The sequence below is a fragment of the Seriola dumerili genome, unplaced genomic scaffold, assembly GCF_002260705.1.
Source record: "Seriola dumerili isolate Sdu_G_001 unplaced genomic scaffold, Sdu_1.0 BDQW01001414.1, whole genome shotgun sequence".
NCBI lineage: Eukaryota > Metazoa > Chordata > Actinopteri > Carangiformes > Carangidae > Seriola > Seriola dumerili.
The window spans coordinates 281,636-293,304 of NW_019175669.1; the positions used below are offsets into that span (position 1 = coordinate 281,636).

General features: G+C 39.8%; 1 protein-coding gene across 2 annotated transcripts in view; it reads left to right on the forward strand.

Annotated features, from left to right (window-relative positions):
- Nucleotides 1-11,047, forward strand: part of LOC111238520 (alpha-2-macroglobulin-like) — a 30,589-nt gene extending 19,542 nt beyond the window's left edge. For both annotated transcript variants that reach the window (XM_022768086.1, XM_022768085.1), the window contains exons 22-36: nt 11-62; nt 623-706; nt 814-990; nt 1,539-1,620; nt 4,078-4,234; nt 4,511-4,585; nt 4,967-5,132; nt 6,238-6,434; nt 6,538-6,753; nt 7,473-7,591; nt 8,481-8,571; nt 8,963-9,031; nt 9,178-9,283; nt 9,417-9,458; nt 10,163-11,047. In XM_022768086.1, coding sequence (XP_022623807.1) covers nt 11-62; nt 623-706; nt 814-990; nt 1,539-1,620; nt 4,078-4,234; nt 4,511-4,585; nt 4,967-5,132; nt 6,238-6,434; nt 6,538-6,753; nt 7,473-7,591; nt 8,481-8,571; nt 8,963-9,031; nt 9,178-9,283; nt 9,417-9,458; nt 10,163-10,185 — 1,656 coding nt within the window. In that variant the 3' untranslated portion in view covers nt 10,186-11,047. The remainder of the gene's footprint in view (nt 1-10; nt 63-622; nt 707-813; nt 991-1,538; nt 1,621-4,077; nt 4,235-4,510; nt 4,586-4,966; nt 5,133-6,237; nt 6,435-6,537; nt 6,754-7,472; nt 7,592-8,480; nt 8,572-8,962; nt 9,032-9,177; nt 9,284-9,416; nt 9,459-10,162) is intronic.
- Nucleotides 11,048-11,669: the final 622 nt, after the last annotated feature.

Below are 11,669 nucleotides of genomic sequence, written 5' to 3' on the forward strand. Positions count from 1 at the left end.
TCTCCTTCAGGCTGAGGGAACACCACAGATGGTCAGTCACAACGCCCTCCTCTGCCCATCAGGTGAGCGCTCACAGACAACCTGAGTGTCAGCAGCAGATACGCCGAGAGCCTCAGGGTGATGGGAGGGAAAACTAGGGCACTACAGAAATACATCTGTAAATGTCATCCTGTCATGGAGGCCTGTGCTTGCCGAATTGCACAAGAGGAGCAGTTTGGTTGCCATATCTCTAGATACACATCGATTTTTTAGTTACTGATTTTTATCCACCAAGAAAAACAATTTGTTTCTTAATTTGTAACTTTTTAAAATCATGATTGTTGATGCTTTTTTGCTTTCAGAATAAGATTAAATATATATATATATATATGTTTAATTAAATGTTAGTATTTATTTATGTTTCTGTGAGTGAAATGACACGAAGAAGAATTGTTCCTTTGCTAAAATGTTTAATAATCACAACAACAGTAAATACTGATGGATGAAACATGATAACACAAATGATACTGTGATTGGTAATAAAACACCAGTGTTGTATCTTATTATTCAATATGGAAATACTCTGTTCTGTGGACTTCTACCAGAGAAAATAAGCTCATTCTTTTTACCTGTGTTTCATCAGAGGGGCCGGCGGAGAAGAAAATCTCTCTCCTGTTGCCTGAGATGTTTGTGGTCGGATCAGCCAGAGCCTCCGTGTCTGTCCTGGGTCAGTAACATAAAATGTCTTGTGGTTTTGTTTTTTTTAATCAGGATATAGTGGAGTTTACTTCCACCCTGTCAAGTGTTTTAATCTCTCTCGTTTCGCTCCTGCAGGTGATCTGATGGGCCGGGCCATGAAGAACCTGGACAAGCTCCTGGCCATGCCGTACGGCTGCGGGGAGCAGAACATGGTGCTGTTTGCTCCCAACATCTTCATCCTCAACTACCTGAAGAGCACCGGTCAGCTGACCCAGGAGATCCAGGACAGGGCGACACGCTTCCTGGAGAGTGGTGAGACCCTCGGGACCGTCTCTAAATCAGCTGTGATGCGTTGGGATGGGTCTGATGAACCGATGTGTGGCTCCCAACCAAAAAGATCAAAGATGCATCTCATGGTCCTGCTCTCCGTCTCATACTAGATCGCCAACGTTGTACACTTTCTATTTTATTCTCCCTCTCTTTTTTACATTTAAAACTCTGTGTCATTTGATTGAATCTTATTCGTGGTAACACCAGTTCACCAAAGTTTGGGTTTTTTAACCGCTGTGACTGTGTCTGTCTGAATCTGACAGTGGATACTGGAGTAATTTCAACCTTTTATGGCAACTGAGAATAACTAGTTTAATGCTGAAGGAGGTGAGGAGGCAAAAATATTAATAATAATGATAATAAACTTTATTCGTATTACAACTTTCACACAAGAAATGCAGGTCAAAGTACTTTACAACAAAGAGATTAGCTGCACCAAGTGCTTCACATGAAAAGACATTAATGTAAAATGAAATGTATTATGTAAAATCTGACTCTGTGTGTGTGTGTGTGTGTGTGCGTGTGCGCAGGATATCAGAGAGAGCTCACCTACAAGCACGACGACGGTTCCTACAGCGCCTTCGGGAAGAGCGACGAGTCTGGAAACACCTGGTCAGTAAAAAAAAAAAAAAATCCAGAATCTGAGTCAGCGACATGAAATAATGGTGATTGATGATTCTGCTGAGGATCAATACACGAGATAAAACCGTGACATTTCATATGAACAACAGGAACTGGTGATCAAAAGCTTCACAGTGATTTAACTAATATTAAAATATGTTATGTCCTATATTTATACAGTACACTTTATCATTCATGACACTGTAGGTTCTTTAAATGCTAGTTCCTTTATTACAGGTCACATACATTTTAGTTTCATAAAAATCCAAAATACTAATAATTTATATACACAGAATAGGTTTTGTTTAAAGGAGGAAGCAGGTCTCTGTCTGTGTTCACAGCTAAAACACAATAAACACCCAAATAATAAAGAATCAGATCGTGGTTATAAAACATGGAAATGCTGCAGTTACTTTAAAACAGTTACTGAACATTCATCCAGAGCTTTGCTGATAAACCGAATATTTTCAGCTCAAATCTCACACTTCATTTGACGAGAGAATGAAAAATGACAAGTAGACACAGTGGGAGTTGGACACACACACACACACACACACACACACACACACACACACACACACACACACACTGTTTGGCAGCAGCAAGCATCCTAATAATTTACTTTATGAGGAACCTGCCAGAAAATATTAATATTTTCATTTAATGGGCTTAAAGCGCAGTCCCTCGGGGGATTTAACAAACCCTCTGCTGTTTTTGAAAGGGTGCTGGGCAGTTTGGCAGTTGGTGTGTTTGTGTGTGGGTGTGTGTTTGTGGTTGGGAGAAACTAGGGCTCTCAAGTGTTCGATTACATTAGAAATCCATCAGGATATTTCACAGAACGCAGTGTTGGGGAAGTTTGAATAAAGTGTGAGCAGATAAACTAGTTTTCGTTTAAGATGCACCTATCAGTATTTGTTCTATGGAGAATGGTTCTATGGAGAATGGGTCAGAGACTGTGTGTTAACATGACCCCCGAGACTTATCAGCCATCTCTGTGGTTCCCCTCACTGCTGCCAAACTGCACAGAGTTAGCGACTAGCTGAACGTTGTTCTTATTGCACTCAATCATCATGCAGTCAGAAACAAATGATGGCTAATGTCTTTATAAGGGGATAACACTGCATGTTAGTGTTGTTTTGGTTAGGTTGATCATTCTGCCGCGAAGTAGCCAAAAATAATTAATGTAACTTGAAAGATGTGATAATCTGTTGTTTTTCTTTTTCATAACGCTAAATTATGTGAAAAAGGTCACTCATATTTTCTTCTTCTTCTGTGTTTTATTTGAAGTGTTTGATCCATAAGAAGATATATTTGTGGTTTTAAGAACCAAAAACCATCTCAGTGTAGTTTCACATCTCCTCTCTCAGGCTTCTCTCTGGAGCTCTAGTAACAACAGGTCGGTGAGCCAATCAGAAGAGAGGAGGCTCTGAGCCTCTCTTCTGATTGGCTGACTGTTTTCTGACTGATCCAATAAAAGTATAGAAGATTTCAGGTAAAAACACTCAGAGAAACCAAATCCTGCAAGGTTTGGATGGTGGGTCCAGGTGGGCGGGGCTTGGTGACTGCTTTGTTGTGACATCACAAAGTTACAGGAAGTCCTGACGGCTGGTTTTAAGGCTCAGTTTCTGAATACAGGCTGTGTGCATTTCTCTGTGGACTGAGGCTTTGATACTTTCACAGTATTAATATAGAACCTAGACCTGATCTATAATCACACTACACATGGACAGAGACCTTTAGACTGGATGGGACCTTTCAGCAGGTTATAATGTTTACCAATTTAGCATGTTAGCATGCTGGAGCATCATATATGAGCATCTGTACCAGTCACTGAAATCAGCTGTTTTCAGTTAAAAAGCTCAACTGTCCACTTCCTGCTGAGCACAAAACAGCAAACAGACAAAGTTAGCCACCAGCTAACGATGAGCATTTAGCAGCTACAGAGTTTTTCTCGGAGCTGGTAGAGACCAAAGCAGAGGGAATATTAGACTGATTCCTCATGTGAACTGGAGGTAGCTGCTGTTTGCTAACATGTTGACGTGTATAAGGTCAATGTGTGTGTTTACAGTTTATTCTGCTGCCTCCCAGTGGCCAAAAAATACTGTTTTTATTATTCACTATTAACCTACTATAGTTCAACACAGTATCTGTCGTGTAATGTAATTTCTGAGGGGAATTTGTGAATCCATTCTCCAGAGATATGGGATGTGGAGGGACGTTTGCTGCCTCTCTCTCTCTGCTCCAGCTGTCTTCACTCTGCTGTTTGCATGTGGCTCAGAGGAATACGTTGTAGATGCAGCTCAGGCCAAACGCTCTGTGTTAGTGTGAGACAAGAGGCTGTTATGTAATTGTCCTGAAGCTGGGTTCATTTTGGGGTTACCAACACAGGCACACATGGTCAGGTTTAATAACGTGTGTGTGTGTGTGTGTGTGTGTGTGTTCCTCTAGGCTGACCTCTTTTGTGATGAAGTCCTTCGGTGGGGCGAGACCGTACATTTTTGTGAATCCCAGTCACATTAAAGATGCGAGGAGGTGGCTGTCGAGACACCAGCGACCCGACGGCTGCATCCGATCTGTCGGAAAACTCTTCCACAACGGCATGAAGGTAATGACGTAGATGTTTGATATGATTTCACATGGTTTCAATTTATATTTCCTATGAAACAAAATCACAGAATTAGCTCAGATTATGAAGAGTTTCGTTGCCTCCAGGCGAACAGCTCAGACGTACAGCAGAGGAGAGACAAAACAAATCATCACCCGTCCCTCACAGTAATTCAGATATAACGAAAACAGAGCGAAAAGAAAAAAAGCTTTAGGTGAAGCTGAAAGTCTGACGCTGCGCTGACCCACTCCTACCATGCGCCTGTGTTTCCACAAGGGAGGAGTGAGCGACGACGTGTCCCTGACGGCCTACATCACCACCGCCATGCTCGAGCTGGACGCCAACGCCACGGTGAGTCTGACATCACCTTGTTCATTTCGGACGTTTTGTTGCTGCAGCTGTGAGGTGTTCAAGGGCTGAACTCATTTCTTCATTTTAAGTAGATTTTTAAATTCTTGGTCTCTTTTGTTTTTTTTAGACTGCATCATTTTCTAAAAGCTGTTACCTGTATACAGGAAGTGAAATTCAGGAGCGTGGAGTCACGTGTTATCTCACACCACTGCCTCAAAGACACGTCAGCATGTGTTTCTTATTGTCTGTGCAGCTTTAAACCGTTAAACGTCTCGGTGGCTGCATGTGTCGTGTGAATTGCTAAAAACGTTGCTTAGCATACGTCCTCAAAACATCTCCAAGTTTCTCTTCTCATCTCTTCCTCTGCTCGGTGTCTGACAGGATCCCGTCGTACAGAACTGTCTGCGCTGTCTGAAGGAAGCGGTGGCCGGTCAGCTGGACAACCTGTACACCACCGCCCTGCTGTCGTACACCTTCAGTCTGGCAGGAGACGAGGAGATGAGGAGCAAACTCATCACACTCCTGCACCAGAAGTCCAGCACACAAGGTGAGACAGCGAAGCCGTCAGCAGCAATGCTGTATGCACATCTGGCTTTCAGCTTCGTTTTCCCCCCAAAACACTTTTACTGCTGCAAAAAATCTGCTGCTGAAACATGAAATAGTTTAAATACTCAAACAAACATAAATCTGCTGCTGAAGCAAGTTGAAGTGTCACTTCAAGATTTGGAAGTGTCTGTTGAAGCATAAGCACTGAAAGGAGTTGAAGTGGCAGTTTAAGTGTAGATGATACATTGTGCTGAAAACAGATGTTAGATGAATGTAAGCAGGTGAAGTGAACTGTGTGTTAAACAGTTGAAGCTTCAGATTTGTTTTTTCGTTTTTTTAAAGATAAAAACTTGGGGAATGATGTCATCACTTGTGCATTACACAACAAAATATTTTTTTTATGCTGTTGTTGTCTGTTATTTTTATATTGTTTATATCGTCCCTTCATTGTTTTTATTGTAATATTAAATTAATATATTTTACATTTAAATGAAGTTAGCTTTAGTTGCTAGAGTTGCAGCCCGACCAACTCCGCATCTACCAACATGTGTGTGAGGCGTTAGGGAAACATCTGTAAATTCTAGCGTCTATTAAGACTTTGCATGTGAGATGTTTAGGGAACATCAGTGAATTGTAGCATCTACCAAGAGCCAGCATGTGAGGCGTTTAGGGGACATCTCTAACTTGTAAATAACACACACAGAAAATAACCTGGTTACACTGTTCCCCTCTAAACTACATAAGTCTCTTCAGGTAAAGTCTCCTCCTGTGGGAAACACTGTTTTTGACTTAAATATTTTTCCATTTTATTTTTTTCAAGATGATAAAAAAAAAGGAAAATAAAAGGTTAGTAACAGCTGTAGCTCGGCTGTTGGTGTTATGACAGTAGAACAAACAGAGGAAGAAAATGATTTTATGAAAGGAAATTGGTGACAAAGCAAGAAAAGAATTTCTACAGTCGCATCTAAAACTGAAACATTAAAACAAACTCCTACAGTTTGTAACTCTGGAGGCTGTGGACCTACATGTACATTCATTTAACTGATGTGCACAAACATAGTCATTGCTAAGCTACTAACGGATGATTCCCCTCTCCTGACTGACAGGAGGGACCCGTCACTGGGACAGAGCGGTGGCTTCTAGGAAAGGCCTGGACTCCCTGGAGGTGGAGATCACGTCCTACGTGCTGCTGGCTCTGCTCTCCGGTCCAGCCATGTCAGACTTTGGTCTGGACTACTCCTCCGGCATCGTCCGCTGGCTGGCTCAGCAGCAGAACCCGTACGGCGGCTTCTCCTCCACACAGGTACGACAGACCACACACACACACACACACAGGTGGTTTATGTGAAACCTTTTTAACCGTGAATCGACTGTAACGGCACATTTAACCTCCCTCTGCTCCTCAGGACACGGTGGTGGCCCTCCAGGCGCTGGCTAAGTACGGAGCTGCCACCTACAGTGTGGAGGGCAGCACTACAGTGACGGTGACGTCGTTAGGAGGCCTGAACAAAGAGTTCACGGTGGATCAGAGCAACAGGCTGCTGTACCAGGAGGAGAAGCTGAGTGAGGTCCCAGGAGAGTACACCGTCCAGGCCCAGGGTCAGAGCTGTGTGCTGGCACAGGTACAATCTGTTTATCTCTGTGAAACTGACAACGAGAAAACTTACACCAAAATATTGGTCTCATATAAGGCCTTTGAATTTTTGTATTTCTCAATTATCAAGGCAGACGAGGCAAATTTATCTGTGTAGCACCTTTTAACAACATAATCAGGCATTATGATGAAATATAAAATCAACATAAAGTGATAATAAAAGACTCATCCATAAGATTTGAAAGGAATAACAGAATAGAAGGATAAATGGATCAACTGGAGAGTAAAAAACAAAGAGCAGCGCAACATATGAGTAAAAGTCTGTTGATTAAATATGAGCTGAAGAGCAACTCCTGATATTTCACCTCAGGCAGGGAGTTTGAATTCAAACATGTCTGGATGTGATTCAGTTGTATTTACCTATAAAATGAGAGAAAGTTAGAAGAGACAGACTATCTTTCTTTTTTAAAGTCACTTCTCTTACTATAACATTTATACATCCTCTGGATACATGAAGATATATGTTTATAACATGTTCATGTTATTTTGTTAATTCAAAAAATGCAAGTTCATTAAATCAACATAAATGTAAAAACTCTACATTCTTATTTATGTTTTTCTTATTAATGTTAAACACGTCTGATCTTCACATTCTGGGAAAATATTCTCAGACTTTTGGACTTTTGAACAGATGTTGCTGAACAGATGTTGCTGAACAGATGTTGCTGATGTCATGTCCCTCCACAGATCTCCATGCATTACAACGTGCCCCCTCCCCCGGACTTCTCTGCCTTCAACATCTCCAGTAACATCATGGCCAAGTGTAACACCAGCAGGCCGCAACTCATCCTCTTCGTGGACGTCAGGTGGTCATGTGACTTTTTAATCAGGCATTTTCAGAGCGAGTACAGATCAATAGTTTGTATTATTGATTATATTTTTGTAACTTCAGCGGAGGCTTTTACCACATAAACTAGTGTTGTGTTTACACCAACTACAACTCATTACAAACCTCTTGCCATAAAAATTATGATTGTGATTTTGTATTTATTTTTTACTTGAAATAATGAAGTTGCTCTTTCAGCTGCAGATGTTTGTGTGTTAGACGTCAGGGTTTTTCACTCAGATATAGGTTTAGTTTTCAGATTCAGTCCAGACAATAAGTGTTTGGAGAGTTAGATCTTAAAAGTAGTTGAGCCTGAAGAAGAATAACTGAGTCTCAGCTTTAATTTTTAGAGGTTTACATAAATATAGAAAGAAATGTGGGTGATACAGGTCTTAAAACACAAAGTATAATACAAAGTGTAGTGGTCAGAAATAATTGCACAGATGCACATGACTTCAAACAAGTTTGTCCAATTACTTTTTAAACTTTGCATTTTTGGCACTTTGTGTTTAAAGGTCTGTATCTGCCGCACACTTATTTCTATATTGATGTAAACCTGCTTAAATTAAAGCTGAGACTCAGACATTTTAATGTGCAACTGTCCAAATACTTATGTCAAACAGCAATAGAACAAATTGTGCAGACAACAAGAAAGAAAAGTTAAACCACCTTAAATTGTAAAGGGAAAAAAAAAAAATCGAACTCACAGGAAGAGCTGAAAACCTCGTGGGCTCAGGTGTCAGGTGAATGCACTGTGTGTGTGTGTGTGTGTGTGTGTGTGTGTGTGTGTGTGTGTGTGTGTCTCTGTGTCTCTGTGTCTCTGTGTCTGTGTCTCATGTGGTGTTTGACTGTTGGTGTGTATTTTGCAGGTACCAGGGCAGGAGAGAGGAAACCAACATGGTGATCATCAACATCAAACTGTTGTCGGGCTACATCCTGGATAAGAGCTCCCTGAAACTGGTCAGTCAGTCTTTCCTAACCACTTCTCCTCGACCTCGATGGAAAGCATCATGAGACCAAACATGTGAAGGAGAGTTCATAAGGACTAGAAAGAAAAGAATATGTTGAAATAACATAATATGAAAGAAACACACAAGAAGAGAAAATAAGGATCTGACCAAGAGATCAGAATAAATTATATTCAACATTTATGTATATAGTATTTTGTTATGATGATTAAATTATCTGCTGCTCAGACACTTCAGGTTGTTTCACTCAGTTTGAACCTTCATAAGCAAAAAAAATACTTTTTCAACCGCAGCCAAAGTCTCCTGTCGGCCTGTGGTTGATCATTACTGTCCCATACTGAAGTATGTGTTTATATTTATAGCTGTATCTGTGTCTGTTGCAGCTGAAGAGCGACTCCTCTGTGAAACGTGTCGACGTGGAGGAAGGATTCATCAACATCTACTTAGACGGGGTGAGACGGTCCGGAGTGTTCATATTGGTATTCCTGAGTAAATCTTCACTTTAAAGCTCTGTATGGGAGGGGAAGTTATAGCTTTATTGTGTGTGTGTGTGTGTGTGTGTGTGTGTGTGTGTGTGTGTGTGTGTGTGTGTTTGCAGCTGAAGAAGGATGAGACAAAGATATACAGTGTGACACTGGAGGAGGATCAGCCCGTCAGGAACCTCAAACCAGCTGTGGTCAAAGTCTATGATTACTACCAGACAAGTAAGAGTCTCATAAACATCTTTTCACAATAAAGTGTCTAAAAACACTTCCTGTATTTAGCTCTTCTTATTTTCCTCTATCACCATCACACCTCTATATCTCTAATGATTTTCTTCTTTTGTTGTGTTTGCAGGTGATGAGGCCGTAACTGACTACACATCCCCCTGTGCAGAGAGTACGTAACATTTCATTTTCACACTTTGTCTTACCATCTATCTGTTGTGCCATATCTGATATAAAAAGTAGATCTGAATAATTAATTATGGTGAAAACAGTATGAAAAGAATCATCATCAAATTATCAGACTTGATGTGTCACAGTAGGAAAAACACAAGGATGGCTGAATTCAGTTTCACAAATATATGTCAGACTGGTCTGTAATGTTGGTCCAGTATTTATTTGGTTCACAGATCAGTCGATGTTAGTCAGACTGTTTCACAACAATAAAGACTTATTCATTTTAAGCAAAAACCATTGGACACCTTACCCCAACAAAGAAAAACATAAGGTGGGGGTAAGGTGTCTAAAAAATGACATAGTATACTAAGACATAAAGAATGTCATAGTATAGTAAGGCATAACTATGACTTTTTATGCCTTGCCATACTATAATGCTTTTATGCCTTAATATACTATGACGTTTACTAATTTTATACAATGGCATAAAAGCGTCATAATATAGTTAGGCAGAAAAAGTCATGAACATGTCATAGTATATAGTAAGGCATAAAAACGTAGTAGTATAATAAGTCATAAAAACGTCATAGTATATAAAGGCATGAAAAGGCATAAAAATTCATAGTCTTGTCTAAACACAGTCACTTTGTCTCCAGGTCTGTTTGCAGTTTAAAGGTGAATAACAGTCTTTCTGTTTCCCAGGTGACAGCGTCAACGAGCTGTAAACACCCATCCTGCAAAGTCCCGACGTGGCTTGTGTCAGTTAGAAGAATCACTGTGTTCAAGAAAGAAACTTCTAGATGTTTATTTTTTTTTCTTACACTGTTTCTTTAATGTCTTTTTCTTTTTTTTGTTTTTTTTTACCCCTTTTAAACTTTTTTTTAGCTGTTTCAGTGTTTGAACGCCACTTTCTGTGTAATTTTAGGAACAGATTTTAATTTGTTCCACTTCCTGGTTCCATGGTAGGATTGTCATGATGTCATCAAATGAACCTATAATTAGTCGACATGAGAATCCACTCTACGGTCTCTCTCTCTCCTCATCACTGGATCCTCCTGAATTCAAGAAACACAGACGACGCTCTGTAACAGTTTTGTTTTTAATAGATTTGACAAAATCCATATTATTCATACCTGAATGTGACGCATGAGACGTACAGGGTACCAATAACACAGTATGGTCTGAGTATTGATTCAGAGTGTGTGTGTGTAAGTGTAAGTTTGTGTGTGTGCAGTGTGTGCGTGTGTGTGTGTGTGTTTGAAACAGGAACTACTTTCTAGAAAAAAATAAGTACAGTCACGTGAGTGCTAGGTGAGTTATTCTGTGTGTTCTGCTGTACCAGTAATAAAAAAGGTAGATCGATACATCACTACCATACAATTTAAAATGTAACTGACTGACAATAAAATTTCTAAAATGACAAAAATAAGTAAAAACTGTACTTATTTTCATACAATACTGTTTCATCTCAATAGTAATATTATTTTTTCATTCAGGCATCCTCTACAGTTTATTTAGTTTCCTTTCAACATTGATAACAACAGTAATGTTTATACCATCTACTATCAACAGACATGATTTAACAGCCTTGCCAATGTTGAATAGTTTGGTTTGCACATGTTAAAAAGGCAGGGAGGGGGGCAAAATATATTAAAGTCTTTTCACTGATCTCCTACTTCATGTTTTAGAAGTAAACATGTCACTCTCTCAGGCACCACAATCATAAATTAAAGTTACTGTACCAACACATGAAACTATATCAAGAACAGTTCCACATGCTCGATAGAAATCACAGTCTGTCAGTCGTCTGCTTCAGAAAACAGCATCCAGGTAAGTGTTGACAACAAACCAGCCGATCAATAAATTCACAATGTGACTATCAACATGACGACGAAGACAAGTCGACTCCCCGGTCGGTTAAAGTCTGTTAAAGCTGAAGTTTTCTTCATCAGGCCATGGCTCACAGTGGGGATTCAAACCAGAAAAAAAATTGGTTCTGAATTAATGATTTGCCAGTAAATTAAAAGTAGTTATTTTTTTGGTGTTTTTAAGACAAAAGAGTCACTTTGCTAACAAAAATTATACCTGTTCTTTGGTTAGTATCGTAAAGCATAAAAACTGATAGAAAAGACGTAGTATAGTAAGGCATGAAAAGTCATTAAAATGTCATTATAGTCAGGCATAAAAATTCATAGTATAATAAGGCATA